Source organism: Rana temporaria, chromosome 8, assembly GCF_905171775.1.
Source record: "Rana temporaria chromosome 8, aRanTem1.1, whole genome shotgun sequence".
NCBI classification, from domain to species: domain Eukaryota; kingdom Metazoa; phylum Chordata; class Amphibia; order Anura; family Ranidae; genus Rana; species Rana temporaria.
Window position 1 is genome coordinate 124,652,159 of NC_053496.1, and position 17,782 is coordinate 124,669,940.

The 17,782-nt window shown below is 43.1% G+C and overlaps 1 protein-coding gene across 2 annotated transcripts in view; it reads left to right on the forward strand.

Annotated features, from left to right (window-relative positions):
- Positions 1-17,782, forward strand: part of LOC120909042 (dual specificity phosphatase 29-like) — an 84,289-nt gene that overhangs the window by 54,873 nt on the left and 11,634 nt on the right. For both annotated transcript variants that reach the window (XM_040320657.1, XM_040320656.1), the window contains exons 2-3: positions 9,648-9,867; positions 14,308-14,528. In XM_040320657.1, coding sequence (XP_040176591.1) covers positions 9,692-9,867; positions 14,308-14,528 — 397 coding nt within the window. In that variant the 5' untranslated portion in view covers positions 9,648-9,691. The remainder of the gene's footprint in view (positions 1-9,647; positions 9,868-14,307; positions 14,529-17,782) is intronic.

Below are 17,782 nucleotides of genomic sequence, written 5' to 3' on the forward strand. Positions count from 1 at the left end.
GGCGCTACTCGCGTATGCGTTCGCTTCTGCGCGCGAGCTCGTCAGGACGGGGCGCTTTAAAAAAATTTTTTTTTTGTTTTCTTATTAAATTTTATTGATTTTATTATTTTTTACACTAAAATATAAAAAAAAAAAAAATGATCACTTTTATTCCTATTACAAGGAATGTAAACATCCCTTGTAATAGAAAAAAGCATGACAGGTCCTCTTAAATATGAGATCTGGGGTCAAAAAGACCTCAGATCTCATATTTAGGCTTAAATGCAAAAAAAAAAAAAAAAAAAAAAAGGAAAATTTGTCATTTAAAAAAATGACAGAAAAAAAATTGTCTCTTTAAGAGGCTGGGCGGGACTGACGTTTTGACGTCACTTCCGCCCAGCAGAGCTATGAGGACGGGTGGGGGCCATCTTGCCCTCACTCAAGTCCTCACTTTCCAGGCGGCAGCATCGGATCTCCTCCGCCGCTACCGACGGCTCCGGTAAGCGGCGGAGGGTGCGGAAAAGCGGCGGGAGGGGGGGGGCCCCTCTCCCGCCACCGATAACGGCGATCTCGCGGCGAATCCGCCGCGGAGACCGCCGTTATCGTTTACACGGCCGCCAGCTGAAAACATGGATATCTCAGTTGTGGCAGCAGCTGCTGCCGTTACTGAGATATCCATGTTTAAAAAGAGGACGTATATATACAGTGGGGGCTCCGTAAGTGGTTAAGGACCGCCTCTTGCACATTTACGTCTGCAGAATGGCACGGCTGGCCACATTCACGTACAGGTACGTCCTCTGTTAGTACCCAGCCGTGGGTCGCCCGCGACCCGGTCTGAAGCCGCGGGACTCGCTGACCCAATCGCCGCTGGAGTCCCCTGATCGGTCCCCGGAGCTGAAGAACGGGGAGAGCTGTGTGTAAACATAGCTTCCCTGTTCGTCACTGTGGCGCCGTGATCGATCGTGTGTTCCCTTTTAAAGGGAAACACAATCGATGACGTCACACCTACAGCCACACCCCCCTACAGTTAGAAACAGACATGAGGTCACACAAAACCCCTTCAGCGCCCCCTTGTGGTTGACTTCCAAACTGCAATTGTAATTTTCACAGTAAACAATGCATTTTTAACTGTGAAAATGCCAATGGTCCCAAAATTGTCCGAAGTGTCCGCCATAATGTCGCAGTCACGAAAAAAAATTGCTGATCGCCGCCATTAGTAGTAAAAAAATTTTTTTTATAAAGATGCAATAAAACTATCCCCTATTTTGTAAATGCTATAAATTTTGCGCAAACCAACCGATAAACGCTTATTGCGATTTTTTTTTTTTACCGAAAATAGGTAGAAGAATACGTATCGGCCTAAACTGAGGAAATTTTTTTTTTAGATATATTTTTGGGGGATATTTATTATAGTAAAAAATATTGCATTTTTTTCAAAATTGTCGCTTTATTTTTGTTTATAGCGCAAAAAATAAAAACTGCAGAGGTGATCAAATACCACCAAAAGAAAGCTCTATTTGTGGGGGAAAAAAGGACGCCAATTGTGTTTAGGAGCTGCGTCGCACGACCGCGCAATTGTCAGTTAAAGTGACGCAATGCCGAATTCGCAAAAACTGTCCGGTCCTTTAGCTGTCTGAAGGTCCGTGTCTTAAGTGGTTAACCTCGTTTTTCCAGAAGCAAAAAAATGGGTTCAGACACAAAAGTTTTCCACGTTTCAGACGCAAAACGCGGTACCGGCATTTTGACGCGATTTCGTTTATAGGCGTTTTTAAAGGTGACCTATTTTTTTACATTAGAAATCTCATGATGGCAAATGATGAAAAACAATTAAAAAACAAAAAACTTTAATTGCTTGCATTGCATTGTGGACAATCCACAACTTGTGGCAGGTGACGTGGCAAGTGGACAATCCACAACTTGTGGCAGGTGACGTGGCCAGTGGACAATCCACAACTTGTGGCAGGTGACATGGCCAGGTGATGTGGCAAGTGAACAATCGACAACTTGTGGCAGTTGACGTGGCCAGTGGACAATCCACAACTTGTGGCCAGGTGATGTGCCAGGTGAACAGGTGACGTGGCCAGGTGACATGGCAAGTGGACAATCCAAAACTTGTGGCAGGTGACATGGCCAGGTGACATGGCAGGTGACGTGGCCAGTTGATGTGGCAAGTGAACAATCCACAACTTGTGGCGTGGCCAGGTGACCTGGCAAATGGACAATTCACAACTTGTGGCAGGTGACGTGGCAAATGGACAATCCGCAGCTTGTGGCAGGTGATGTGGCACGCTAAATACAAGTACACTGCTGCTCTTTCAGCTGCTATTCACTCTGGTCTCACAAAATGTCTGAAATGGTTAAACATTACTGTTTATTGAGCTTAGGAAGGGTCTTATGATGTTTCTTAACCAAACGCTTATAAACGCAAATGCGGTAAATTCGCGGCAAAACGGGCGTTTTTAAACGCCGGTTTTAGCCTTTAAAAATGTGTGTTTACCAGAGTGTGCACCGGTGTCCTGTGTGCATGGGGCCTAAAGAGCCTGCAGCACTGCTGCCTCAAGTTGTCACTTCCCCTTCTCTGTAGCGTGGCCTAGCTCCTCTTCCTTCCTCCTGTCAGTCCGGACTCCGGCCGCGTACCGTGTGGTACAGGAGATTGTTTCCTGTTCCCGGCCAGACTGACAGGAAGTGCACACTGAGTGCTCACTTCCTTTTAGTCCGGCCAGGAACAGGAAACTGACTGTCCTGCCGCACGCTACTGACCTGGTAGGGGGGCCCGGGAGGGGAGTAAAAAGAAAATGGGGGGGTAAAAAAACATTGGGGGGGGTAAAAAGAACATTGGGGGGGGGGGTAAAAGGAATATGGGGAGGGGGGAGTAAAAAGAACATGGGGAGTAAGGAGGACACAGGCTTTGCGTGCGTGCGTCTCATATCTTCCCTTTTATCTAAAGAGCTAGATACCTGGTTGTCTATCACTTCAATTCTTGATAAAGCCCCATACACACGGCCGAGTATTGGTCGGTTCAACAGAAACCGGTAACCTGTCTGGCTTCTGGCGCAGGGGGCATGACCGAAAAACATCTGCCGATCAGCATCTAATCAGTGCTCTCAGCCAATAACTAAGAGCGCTGACCAAAGTGTTCTGGTGGGGAAGCGGTCCCCCTGTCCGAACACAATAGTCTCTCTCTCTCTCTCTCTCTCTCTCTCTCTCTCTCTCAATGGCCGACACATCGGACACTTTTGACACTATTTTCAGACCACTGTCATTTATACAGCGATCAGTGCTATAAAAATGCACCGATTACTGTGTAAATGACATTGGCAGGGAAGGGGTTAAACACTAGGGGGCAATGAAGGGGTTAAGTGTGTCCTAGGGAGTGATCCCAACTGTAGGGGGGCTGGGCTACCAGAGACATGACATAGATTACTGCTCTTAATCACAGGTAGCAGTAGATCTCTGTCCTGTCACTAGGCAGAACAGGGAAATACCTTTTTTACATAGGCATCTCCCCGTTCTGCAGCTCCATGAGACGATCGTGGGACACCGGCGGACATACATGGCCAGATTCAGAGAGAGCTAAGTCGGCGTAACTATGAATCTGCGCCGTCGTAAGTTTAAGTGTATTCTCAAACTGAGATACACTTAAACCTAGCTAAGATACGACAGCTTGCACCGTCGTATCTTAGGGTGCAATATTTAGGCTGGCCGCTAGGTGGCGCTTCCGTTGAGTTTGGCGTAGAATATGTGAATGCATAGATACGCCGATTCACAAACGTACGTGCGCCCGTCGCAGTAAAGATACGCCGTTTACGTAAGACGTTTTCCGGCGTAAAGTTATTCCATCAAATAGCTGGCCTAGTCAATGTTAAGTATGGCCGTCGTTCCCGCGTCGAAATTTGAACATTTTACATAGTTTGCGTAAGTCGTCCGTGAATAGGGCTGGACGTAATTTACGTTCACGTCGAAACCAATACGTCCTTGCGGCGTACTTTGGAGCAATGCACACTGGGATATGTACACGGACGGCGCATGCGCCGTTCGTAAAAAACGTCAATCACGTCGGGTCACCAAACATTAACATAAAACACGCCCCCCCCATCCTCATTTGAATTAGGCGCACTTACGCCGGTCACATTTACGCTACGTTGCCGTAAGTTAGGAGGCAAGTACTTTGTGAATACAGTACTTGCCTCTCTAAATACGATGCCTTAACCACTTCCAGACCGCCGCATGTACATTTGCGTCGGCAGAATGGCACGGACAGGCACATTGGCGTACCTGTACGTCCCTGCCTAGACGTGGGTCGGGGGTCCAATAGGGACCCCCCCGGTACATGCGGCGGTTCCCGTGGCTTCGGGAGCGATCCGGAACGAGGGGGCGGCTGTTCGTTTTTGTCCGCCCCCTCTGGATCGCTCACAGCCAATGCGACCACTCCCCCGCGTGTCACTTCCTCCTCCTGTGTAAACACAGGAAGGGGGAAGTGATGTGATCTCTCCTCTCGGCGGTATTTTCAACCACCGCTGAGGACAGAATGCATCACACAGTAAGTCTGCACAACACTACACTGACACACACTACACATAGGCACATTAACCCCCCCCCCCCCCGATCACACCCCCCTGTCACAATGTCACTGAATGCAGTGATCATATATGTACTGATCACTGCATTTAGTGTCAGTGTGACAGGCAGTTAGTGTTAGGTTCAGGGTAGCCCCCGTACCCCCCCCCTAATAAAGTTTTAACCCCTTGATCACCGCCCTAGTTAACCCTTTCACTCCCTATTGCCAGTGTCACTAAGCGATCATTTTTCTGATCGATGTATTAGTGTCACTGTTTCCGCTAGGTAGCCAATTTTTTTTTATTGCGATTTTTTTTTTTTTTTTACTAAAGACATGTGGCTGAATACATTTTGGCCTAAATGTTTGACTAAAATTTAGTTTATTTGATTTTTCTTATAACAAAAAGTAAAAAATAGATTTTTTTTCAAAAATGTCGCTCTATTTTTGTATATAGCGCAAAAAAAAATATCGCAGAGGCGATCAAATACCACCAAAAGAAAGCTCTATTCGCCGTGCCGAATTGTAAAAACCCCTTGGGTCATTTAGCAGCATATTGGTCCGGTCCTTAAGTGGTTAAAGATGCGGCGCCGTATCTAAATCCAGCCAACAGTCTGCAGGTCCCACGGTCACGGAGCATGTGGCGGGCGCACGTGCCTACAATGCCGCGATTTAAAGGAGACGTACCTGTTTGCCCATTTTCCCAGCCATGCCATTGTACCGACATTTATCGTTGTGCGCTGGTCGGCATGTGGTTAAGACACTGACCTGGAACAAGCATGCTGACTGGGCAAGTCAGAATTCCTATTCTATTCCTATTGAGTCATTTGGGTTTGATTTACTAAAAGCAAATCGGTTGTTCACTCTGCAAGGGATTTTACCAGAGAGCCTAATAAATGAGGTGAAGTTTTGCGGACTTCTATTATCCAATCATATGTAAGCATAAAAGCTTTTGGGTATCCTTTGCAAAGTGAAATATAAATTGTAACTGTCAGCCTTGCAATACCTTATGGGACATGTAGCTTTGCAATAGCTGGAGGCCCGCCAGTTTGAGACCCCTGCTCTAGTGTATGCTACTAGAGTGGGAAAAAAAATACTCTGACATGTCTAGCCTGTGAGTCTTTTATTGGGTCCAGGTAACTAGCGGTTAGGTAGGTAAGACTCATACAAACAGCTCTCTGATGCCTCCCCCTGGATTTGGAAAGTTGGAGAGCATTCTGTATGCTACCGGGCTACATGCTCAGCTAAGAGTCTGGTATGGATTTGGGGGGGGGGGGGGGGGGACCCCCATGCCATTTAAAAAACAAAAAAATTGTCGTGGAGGTGTCCCCTTCAAATCCTTCGGTCTGGTATGGTCTCATAATTTATTTATTTTTACATTCAGCTGTCAGCGGGGAAGTCCACTGACAGCTGATGACTCATCGGTTGTTAAGGAAACGGTGGCCGGCTTCCCAACCCGCTCCTTAGCAACCAGCTAAATACAGTGAATGTAAAAAAAAAACGCAAATCGCAGCAAAAACTCTGTATTTGCATTTAGGATCCTGGTCGATTGAAGTCCATTACATGCAAAATGCTGCCTTTTGCGGGAAGAAAAGTCCCCGACCGTTTCCAGAAATGCAGAGGTACAAAAGATGCATTGACGTGAACGTGTTCTATAGGAACGCATGTTAAAAAAATTCCCTGCATTTCTGCAAAATGCTTTAAAAAACACATTAGTGTGAATCAAGCCTAAAAAGGGAGTCTTCAAGGAGAAAGGGTGAGTGGAGGAGATTGTGTTGTGCAGTTGGCCATATTAATGACATTACGCATTTCTATCTATAAACAAACCTTGTAAATTACTTGAGTCATTGTACAGGCTTTAGGCTAGTTCTAGCTTTTACAAGCTTTCAATAAAAAAAATTGCCTTTGTTTGTGATTTTTGTCTGTTTAGACTTGCTTTCTGTGAGGCCTGGGTTTTTACCTTCTTTTATTTAAAATAACATCTTTGCTGGTAATTTACAGCCAGAGAAGTACGCGTATGCATACCCTAAGAGGTTAGGATGACAGCAGATCAAGTATTTTATGGCTGAGGACAGCACTTACATGCCAAGTGAAGTGGGACTTGGCTGGGAAAACACCGCTTTAGTAATCAGTTCAGGACCTTCAGAAAGCTTCTGCAAAGCTGTTGAGACAGGAGAATGATCTCATGACTGAATGGGAATTTGAGACAGGTGTCCAGCGCAGGGAACCGTGCCAAATACCTCAGACTAATAACCACATTGAATGTATAGTTGTCATGACATGTACCGTATATGAACCTAATGAAAAAAATGTACAAAATAAAGTGAGTTGGGCCAACTATGAGGTCATGCTAATATACAAACATTTCCTAAGCAGGAAATTGCTATGGAAACCTTCAATAGGCTGGAAAATATATATTTCCCAACTGTATCCTAATAAAAACACAAATACTCCATTTCAGGGAAAGGCAAAATGTGTTCATTCCTGACCCCCTGCCTATAGCACATGATTCTGTAAAATGGAATGACATTGTTCTCTTAGAAAAGCCTTGCCCCAATAGATTTGGACAGCTTGGGAAGCTCCAGCTTCCCAAGTCAGTCCATCATAGCTAAAATGTTAAATCGCTGCTCGAGGTATAATCCTATTATTCAAATCACCATTAACACGTCTACGTTACCCAAAGGGAATATGGTGGATGTATTCATGAGACAATTAGCCAAAACTCTGGTACAGGACACTATTTAAAGTGGTTATAAAGCCAGGGATCCCAATTCCTGCCAGGCCCTCTGTAATAATAAGATTATTACAAAAGGCAGGTAAATACCTTTTTTTCACATTACCAATGTGCGGTCACGTGACTGGCCCACTCTCCTTCCCTGATCTATGCACAACAGTTGGAGGGGCTGAGATTTCCCTCTGACTTCAGCCAGGAGGGCACGCGAACATACAACGCCGATGGCAAACAAGGTATTTAGCTGCTGGATTCTCAAACACACACACACACACATTGGGGGTTATTTACTAAAGGCAAAAAAAGAGTGTGTGTATGTGTGTGTGCATACACACACAATGGGTATAGAAAAGAATCACCCCCTTTAAAATAATCACATTTTGTTGCTTTTCAGCCTGAAAATGAGACAGCTTTTGTTTTATTCAGCTGTATTTCCTCAGTACAACTTAAAGCGGAGGTTCACCCGTACAATATACTTTTTCCCCTTAGATGGATGCTCGTTTTCTCTAGGGGAATCGGCTAGTTGTTTTAAAATATGAGCTGTACTTACGGTTTACGAGATGCATCCTCTCCGTCGCTTCCGGGTATGGGCTGCGGGACTGGGCGTTCCTATTTTGATTGACAGTCTTCCGAGAGGCTTCCGACGGTCACATCCATCGCGTCACGATTTTCCGAAAGAAGCCGAACGTCGGTGCGCATGCGCAGTATAGAGCCGCACCGACTTTCGGCTACGAGTGACGCGATGGATGCGACCGTCGGAAGCCTCTCGGAAGACTGTCAATCAAGAAGGAACGCCCGCTCCCGAAGACCCATACCCGGAAGCGACGGAGAAGATGCATCTCGAAAACGGTAAGTACGGCTCATATTTTAAAACAACTAGCCGATTCCCCTAGACAAAACGAGCAGGAAGCTAAGGGGATAGTTTGAAAAAATAGATTAATGGGTGAACTCCCGCTTTAACATCCAAGTGAAAGATATAACACCAATATGTCAGAGAAAATTGTAATAAAAAACAGAATCACTGAGTTGAAAAAAATTACTAGGCAATCACCTTCTCAATGGCACCAAAATGACGCACCTTGAACATTCTGAGACCACATGGAAAAGGGTGTTATGATCAGATGAGATCAAAAATTTAATGATTTGGCCTCAACACCAAACAATAAGTCTGGCAGAAATAGAATACAGCTCACCATCCAAAATAACACAATTTCTACAGTAAAGCATGGCGGTAGTAATCTCCTGTTATGGGGGTGTTTCTCTGCAGCAGGGACTGGGGCACTTGTCAGGTTAAAAGGAAAATAAATGGGGGGGGGGGGGGAAATACCATCAAATTCTTGAGGAAAATCTGCTGCCCTCTGCCAGGAAGTTGTCAGTAGGACCTTTCAACATGACAATGACCCAAATCACAGAGCAAAAAATGACCACACAGTGGTTGATGGAGAAAAAGGTGAATAGATAGATGGATAGATAGATAGATAGATAGAGAGAGAGAGGGAGAGAGAGAGAGAGAGAGAGAGAGGGAGAGAGAGGGAGAGAGAGAGAGAGAGAGAGAGAGGGAGAGAGAGAGAGAGAGAGAGAGAGAGAGAGAGAGACATGCACACTTACTAGAGGTTACTTTTTTTTTTCATGCATCTTCAGAGTTCTTTACTTTTTTTTTCCCCCCTAAATCATGTATTTAGATTGTACTACTTTCAAATTGTATAACACTTGATGCTCTACCGTACAAAAAATAGGGACCAGAACTTGCTGATTGTGTTCTAGTTTCCAGACTCTCATGTTGATGCAATAGCACCCACACCTTCCAAGTCACTGACCCAGACTGCATTAATGGAACGCAGTAACAGTCTATAGATGTTGTCCGTAGATATTTAGGAACGCTAAAGGATATTTTGGTGCATGCAAGGGCAAAGAACATTTTGCTGGAAGTCCCATATGTGTAGATTGGCAACAAACATTGGGTGGCTTAAATCTTCCTGAGACACACATACAAGTTATGTGTAGCTTCATGAGGGGGAATAAAAACAATCCGCCACTCACTGTTGTGGAACGGGGAGGGCAGCTTGCAAATTGTGCTCTACCATCCTGCAAACATATGCAGAACAGTGTCTGCTCCTGTTATACATTACTTGTACAGAATTTTTGGGGGAATGTTTTTTTTCCCCAGCTGGAACAGGTTAGGAAGTTCTACGATGTGTTTAATATTTGGTTTTTCGAAGGAGGTATTGTGTGCAGTATTTGGCAGACAGCAGAGAGTTGGCTCCAAGAAATATAATATAGACGATGGTTTACAATCAGCACACAACATTGTACATTGACAGCCAAAGTGCCAAAAATGTGTGTCTTCTTTCATAACTAATACTCACCTTTTCATCTGTGTAGGGACCACAGATACAGTTCCCAGGCAGTAAGTAGCTCAAGTAACGATGCCTGCAAACGCCACAAACCAGAAGAAGCGCAATGCCTATGCTGCGGTTGCTGTAGATCCTGACACCGGGTACAGCACCCCAGGAGCATTTGAGCTGGAGAGGCTGTTTTGGCAAGGAGCAGCCAAATTCACACATGTCAATGAAGTTTTCACCAATCTTCACATTGGAGATGAGTGAGTATAAATGTGACTTATTCTAAATTAAGAGAAGAGCATGTATTAAATGAATGAAAAATTTGTGAATCTGAAATCGATCTGCTTACTAGTATATCCTAGTTGGTTGCACAATAGAATGAACATATTCAGAAACGCCAATAACCCTTACTTGATTGCACAAGTGTGACCAAACCGCAAGTAGACTATTCACCCTTTAAAGGACTCATTATGGAAAAGTGATGGCTGCCATTGCTGACTTTTTTTTTGGTTGTTGTTAACCTAAGGTTGACCTTGTCAAATTTGTTTATTAAAGTTTAACAATTCACAAAGATAAGTTCAAAAGCAGTGCTAGAAAGTATTGCCGCGTACACACGAACGGTCAAACCGGTGAGAACGGTCTGATGGACCGTTTTCATCGGACCAAACCGATCGTGTGTGGGCCCCATCGGTTATTTATCCATAGGTTAAAAAAAAAAGGAATCTGGTTTTAAATTGAACTGATGGATACCTAACCGATAGAACAAAACCGATCGTTTGTAGGCACGTCCATCGGTTAAAAATCCGGGTATGCTCAGAATCAAGTCGACGCATGCTTGGAAGCATTGAACTTTGCTTTTTTCAGCACGTCGTTGTGTTTTACATCACGCGTTCTGACACAATCGTTTTTTTTAACCAATGGTGTGTAGGCACGACTGACCATCAGTCAGCTTCATCGGTTAACCAATGAAAACGGTCCATCAGACTGTTCTCATCGGTTTGACCGATCGCGTGTATGCGGCATTACATGTCAAGGTATAATGAACGACTATTGCTCCACAATATAACTGAAAATAGCCTATTTTGCATAGTCTGTTCTAGGTGTAGTGATGTAAATAACATTTTATAGTTGAGTCAATAGAGGCTGGAATCTAAAATGGATAATAAAGGTATAACAAAGCCTCAGATAAGTAATAAGTTACAACATATCAAAAATATTCACCAGAAAAGAGTGAGAAAGGATTATCACTGTTTAAAGCTTCTAGGAGCTTATATCTATGATTTTATGAAACCCGGTAGAGTATATAAAAGTATTGCTATTTGAACCTGAAGAAAAAGCCATTGCTGACTTCTTATGAAAATGTAATTTGTTGTCGTTTGTGCTTTATGCTTGTTCTAGGTCCATGACTTAGAATGTACTGAAGCTAGCTAACTAGCTTTTTTATTTTATTTATTTCAATAATGGTAGCCCCCACATTTATCCCAGCGCCCCCCCCCCCCCAAAAAAAAAAAAAACAGGCTTTGGGCACTGTCGGAGGACATTTTTTGCATGCCAATTGTATGTCTATTAAAACAACTTGCTAACCACCTAACTGAGAAAATACATAATTACTTTAATGTTTAATACTAGGGGTTAAGGCGACAGTTAGATGCCAAAACCCCAGTATTAAAATTCTCAGCCACTGCACTTTCTACTAAAAGTGATCCCAGCAGCTCATTAGCCGCTGGATCACTTTAAGAAGTTGTTTTCCGGTCGTTCTCTGGTTTTTCTGGCTCACCAGGAACAGATCCAGCAGTGGCTGGCCATAGAGATTAGCAGAGGAAAGATGGCCTTATCTCTATGGCCTGCAAGGTCGGAGCGATGTCACTTCCGATTATCGACCAAGGCAAACAAATTTTAATTTTTTTTTTGAAAAGCATTAAACCAATGTTTTTTCATCAGATGCTTTCCAATGTAGAGGACAGATGTGGGGTCTTACTGACCCCAGATCTCTCTATAAAGAGGACCCGTCTTGCTTTATTGTCACAAGAGGTGTTTACATTTCGTGTGACAGCAATAAAGGTGATCAAACTTTTTTTTTGTTTGAAGCACCCTTTTTACCCTGAGCTCGCGCCCAGTGGCGAACACATATGTAGGTCACTCCTATGTATGTAAACGGTCTTCTAAACTGATAACCTGTAAATACTTTTAAAACATAACAAGCGTGTGCAATTTTACAGCATGACATTAGGTATCTATTTACTCGGCATAACATCTTAAATATTTTACAAAAAAATTGGAATATATATTGTGGTGTTCTTTAAATTCAAGAGTAAAATTGCATTTGAAAAATGGCTGCACAAATACCGTGTGACATAAAAAAAAAAAAGATTTTTACTTATAAACAAAGTGTCAGAATAGGCCTGGTCCTTATGTGGTTAACCACTTAACCACCTCAATACAGGGAACTTTCACCCTCTTCCTGCCCAAGCCATTTTTCTGCTTTCAGCGCTGTCACATTTTTAATGACAATTGCGCGGTCATGCAACACTGTACCTAAATTAAATTTTTATAATTTTTTCCCCACAAATAGTGCTTTCTTTTGGTGGCATTTGATCACATCTGCGTTTTTTATTTATTGGGCTATAAAACAAAAGAAAAGGGACAAGTTTGAAAAAAACAATATTTTTTTACTTTTTGCTATAATAAATATCCAATTTTTTTTATTAAACAAATTTTTTCCTCAGTTTAGGCCGATTTGTATTCTACATACTACATATTTTTGGTAAAAAAAAAAAAAAAAAACGCAATAAAGCGTATATTGATTGGTTTGCGCAAAAGTTATAGCGGCTACAAAATAGGGGATACATTTATAGCCCTTTTTTTACTAGTAATGACGGCGATCTGCGATTTTTTTTTTATCGTGACTGCTATATTGCGGCGGACACTTGACAAATTTTTGGGACAATTCACATTAATACAGCGATCTGTGCTATAAAAATGCATTGATTACTATATACATGTGACTGTCAGGGAAGGGGTTAACACTAGGTGGCGATGAAGGGGTTAAATGTGTTCCCTATGGAGTGATTCTAACTGGGGGGGAAGGAGACTGACTGGGGGAGCTGACCGATCAGTATCCCTATGTACAAGGGACACACCATCGGTCTCCTCTCCCTGACACAGATCCACAGTCCTGCTCAGTTACCGGGCAATCGCGGGTGCCCGGCGGACACGCACATCGGGTCCCCAGTGACACGGGGGGGCGCGCACGTGCCCCCTAGTGGCTTTGGAAGGCGAAGATGTCATATGACGTCCGCCCAGAACAAGAGCTGCGTCGTCACGCAGTCATATGACGGTGGGCAGGCAGCTAGTAGTTAAAGATGTCGTCCAGCCCCCCCCAAAGTAGTTAGCAACTACAAATACTGTAGCTGCTGAGTATTAACATTAGGACACTTGCCTGTCCTGGATTTCAGCAGTGTTGGCACGCCTGCCGATGTTCCATTGGCTCTTGGGTGCTGCCGCAGTCCATTCTTTGTTGTCTTGCAGAGGTACATGCACTGCTGCTATCGGCCTCTTCTGGGTGTCATCATTTAAAGGACACAGTAGTAATACAGCACTGAAAAAAAGGAGTGGAGTTGCGCTAATAAATGTTGGAATATATGTGACTTATCAAGTTATAAATAGTGAACACTATAAAGTCCCAAGGAAGAGAAGAAAATTCTTCTTAGACAAAAATAAACTGTTGATTGCCTGGTGAATCCGAGGACTGTCTTGTGAGAAGATCCTTTTCCATTGGCTGCCTATATTCCCCTTGCGGTTTTTGATCTATCTAGATCCAGGGCTCTGGTAAGGGTCAGTGTGTACTTTTGGTGGTGGTTTGCATGTCACACTGTCCGTTTGCCAGTCACAGGGGGAGAATTTGAGTGTGAATACCAGACAATATCACACTATCTAGTTTTCTTTTTTGCTTTCTGGATGTTCTACTGACGGACTGCTGGGAAGACCATATCAAGATTCAGATCTCCTGTGCAGCCCAGGTGTTTGGCTACTTGCTCGGCTTGATCCATTTGGATCTGATTATCCGGTAAGGGTCAGCATTTTCAGGGAGCAGTGATCCAGATCTTTTTTCACAGTTGTGATTCTATATGGAATTTAATTATTCACAGAACTTTAACACCGTTTATTTTTGTCTAAGAAGAATTTTCTTCTCTTCCTTGGGACTTTATAGTGTTCACTATTTATAACTTGATAAGTCACATATATTCCAACATTTATTAGCACAACTCCACTCCTTTTTTTCATACTATTTTTTGTTTGTATAAACATCTTGAGTTTGCAGCTGTTTTTTTGATTGTAACAGATAAGCGCACTTTTTTCCACTTTTCCAGTAATACAGCACTGGCGGGAGAAACTGCGGCACCCAGTAGGGAACTGAACCTGAAGTGTCGGGTAGCAATAGGGCATGGTTCTCTGCCCAGAAAAGAATGGACGCTGCCCACATTTTGTGATCCTAACAATGGGATCACTTTAAGACCTAAGCTAGCATATTAGAATGTTAATGTGAAAGCGAAGCATCCACTTTGGTATGTTGGCAGCCTGATTCAGGTTGTTATTGTGGTTTGCGCAATATTATACACACACTATATTAGAATGTTAAACTTGTTCTACATAATGTAACATTTTACTAAAATGTATAAATGTTAAATATGGTTTTATAGAAAAACTGCTCTGGACCGCTATGGCTTGGAACAAAGTGGCTTTACACACATTGTAAACGCAGCACATGGGCGCTGGAATGTGGATACTGGAGCAGAATACTACAGTGACATGCCTATTGAATATTATGGGGTAGAAGCAGATGACTTGCCCAGCTTTAACCTTAGCCAGTTCTTCTACTCAGCAGCAGAATTCATCCACAAGGCCCTGAGCAACCCCAACAGTAAGTCTGAAAACCTCACACCTTGTCGTGCTGCAACATCTGCTATTTACCATTGTGAAAAACATATATATTTACTTGCCTCCCATTGAGAGCATTGCTATGCTGCTCCATATTCATTTTACTGTCAATCACAAAGCTGTTTTGTTTTGTCTCCAACTCCAAAGAGGTGATTTCCTCTCTTCTAGTTACATGTACTGGGGATGGGACCTACCCCCTCTAGATGAGCTGAATGTACTTAGGATATTCAATGCAAATGTGCTGTCATTTTAAATGATAATTTAAAGTGTACAACAATAAAATTATAAGTTTTTAATATTTAATGGTTTGGGTACCCTTAAAGCGGTTGTATAGTCCCCAAAAGTTTTTTTTTTAATCACCTGGAAGGCAAAAGGCATAATGAGCTAGTATGTACCGCATACTAGCTCATTATGAAATACTTACCTTACGAGGCATCATTATCTTACCTGGTCCACGCCGAGAAAGATGACATCTTGCCTCGGCGTGCCTTCCGGGTATCGCGGCTCCAGCGCTGTGAGTGGCTGGAGCCGCGATGTCGTCACTTCCGCACATGCGCGCAGGAGACTTCTTTTCGGCAAGGTCTGGCGTCTGCTGGGTCTTAAGCCAAGAATCCCCTGTGCGCATGCGCCGCAGTCAGCCTTATTATAGGCCTACCTGTAGGCAAAAGTACAAAAATGGACTATACAACCGCTTTAAGTCTGCCAAGTGCATTCTTTTTAAATCATTTTTGGAAGCCTTAAATGGCAGGATAGTTCAAATAACCCTTTTTTTTGGAAAGTGAACAGTGCAAGGTATTTACCAAGATGCATGGTGAGATTATGGAATCTGTAATTTGTCAAAAATTTTCTTAGCATGTTAAAATGACAACTTTGTGATTCTTTTCATTTTTCTATTACTCACACACAGCAAAGGCAAACTTAGAATAACACCCCAAAACGCATTCTGCAGGTGTGGCCTAATTACTGGGATCTGCTGGGAGATACCCGCTGGTGGCAACGGGAAGTGTGCCCTTAAGCTCTGGGAACCACCATGCCACCAGCAGGTAATCCAGGTCCTGACACTGTTGCTTTGAGGTAGACTAACCCCTCCAAGCAATGAAGAGAGATTTCCTTCTGATGCTTTTAAGTGCTCTTTGATAAGTTTAAACCAGGCCCCATTCACACTTGTGCAACTTGGCATGTGACTTTGGAACCCAAAGTCACATGACAAATCACACCCCATGTTTCCCAATGAGTACTGTTCATATCTCTGTGACTTAAAGTTGCAGCGACTTTAAAGTAGTTCCTGCACTACCCTGGTCCAACTTTCATGTGACTTGAGGGCCATAGGACTTTAATGTAAACCTTCAAAAGTAGCATGAATGTCACACCTGCATGATATACATACAAATTGTGAAAAGAATGCCAGAAATGAAAAAAAAAAAAAAAAGAAGAAAAACCCTGTGGGGTCCCGAACCCTTATCAGAGCATGCAGCCTGGCAGGTCATGAAAAGGGGGGCGAGCGAGCACCCCGGCCTCCTGAATCATACCAGGCCACACGCCCTCAGCATGGTGTTTTGAGCCATTTATTTTTCATTGCGGCCATTCTTTTATTTGCATTCAGCCGTCAGTGGGGAAACCCGCTGACAGCCGAGGAATTACCAGTTAAGGACACGGCGGCCGTCTCAGCCCGCTCAACACACAGAATTTGAAGCGGTCGGTCAATTTTTGACTGATTCTAATTCAAATCATTCTGAAAATGTGGAATTCATTAGAAAATAAACCAAACTAAACTAATTCTGCAAAATTCGAGAGCTCCCTTACTCTGAAAGAAGGGAACAGGGAGGATAGAGCACCAGCACAAAACAAGCCTTGGGTACACAGCACTTAAATCTCCTGCATATTAACCCTTTCCATGGAGACTGTTGGAATAGGTAAAATGATGGTGGCACTCAAGTCTTTAGACACTTCTCTGTGGTGTACCAGGAGAACACGCTGAAGGTAACTGAGTACAGTACTGAGATTACCACATGCAGAGCCCAGTGCCCAAAGATCACATTCCAGGTGATGTTTGCTGTGTCTGTGGACATACTCACAGAGTGGGACTTCAGAGACTGATATACACCAGAGGGTGGATTTGTAAAGTGCTCTGCGACTAATGAACCAGTACATTAGGTTTTTGAAGAGGGGCACAAGCAAAGTCCAGTGACTGAACGTCACTTTACAGGCTGGCCCCGCAATCTTTGGTCTGGGTATGGCCTCCAAGGTTGTGCCAAAGATATTCAGATAGCTTTACCGAGTCCAGCTCAGCAGTGTAGCTATTATTATTAAAGACGTTTCTTGATAACAAGGATTTTTTTTTAGTGGGAGGGGTTATATCTGATTGGCTAAAGGCCTTGTTTGCTAGTGTCCAAATCCTCCCAAAGGCAGCAGAACACCACACTCTGATTACATCTGTTCTTCTGCACCTTAATGAATGATAAAGACCCTTCTACACTCCATCCAAAATGGAAAACATTTTGCTTATAAATACACTATAAGGCAATGTATTGTGTGAATGGGATCTCAATGTTTAGAAGAAAAAAAAAGCCTTATCCTCCCAAAATATACTAATATTGAACTCATCCTGTAAATTACCAATAGAACACAGAGAAGGGGGCATTTGTATCTCTTTTAGAGCAGAAGCAGAAAATTAGGTCACCAAGAACAACTAAAAAAGGGGCTTTGTTGGAAAGCTGAATTACAGCCAGTTTATAATAAAACAAAGGAATAGAATGAGAACATAGCATGAGTTGGAATACATCCTCTGAGAGCAATGCCCACTTACAACTGCATTACATGCAAGATGACATCCACATAATAGTGGACTCGTTTTCAGCCGTCTTGGTGCAACTACAACAAAAATGTTCTTCTCTTATAAAATTTAAACTATGGAAGGGTTAAAACTAGGGCTGTGCAAATTAACTTTTAATTAATCGATTAATCTTTAATTTTTTTGATCGATCAAAATCTTTTTGATCGATTTTAAAATTCTTTTGCTTGGTACTCACCTCTCCGCTGGCTTCTGGGCCTTCAGGGAGTTCCGTCAGAGATCCAGTAACGTCACGGACACCGGCTGTATATGTTCTTATCTGGAAGATTCCTTCTCACTTTCTGTGACACCAAGAACATTTATTAAAATGTGCAATTACCACATGAACAGGGAGACCCCAATAAAATCCTGACAGTTGCTCTATGCCTATTAAATAAATCCAGAGA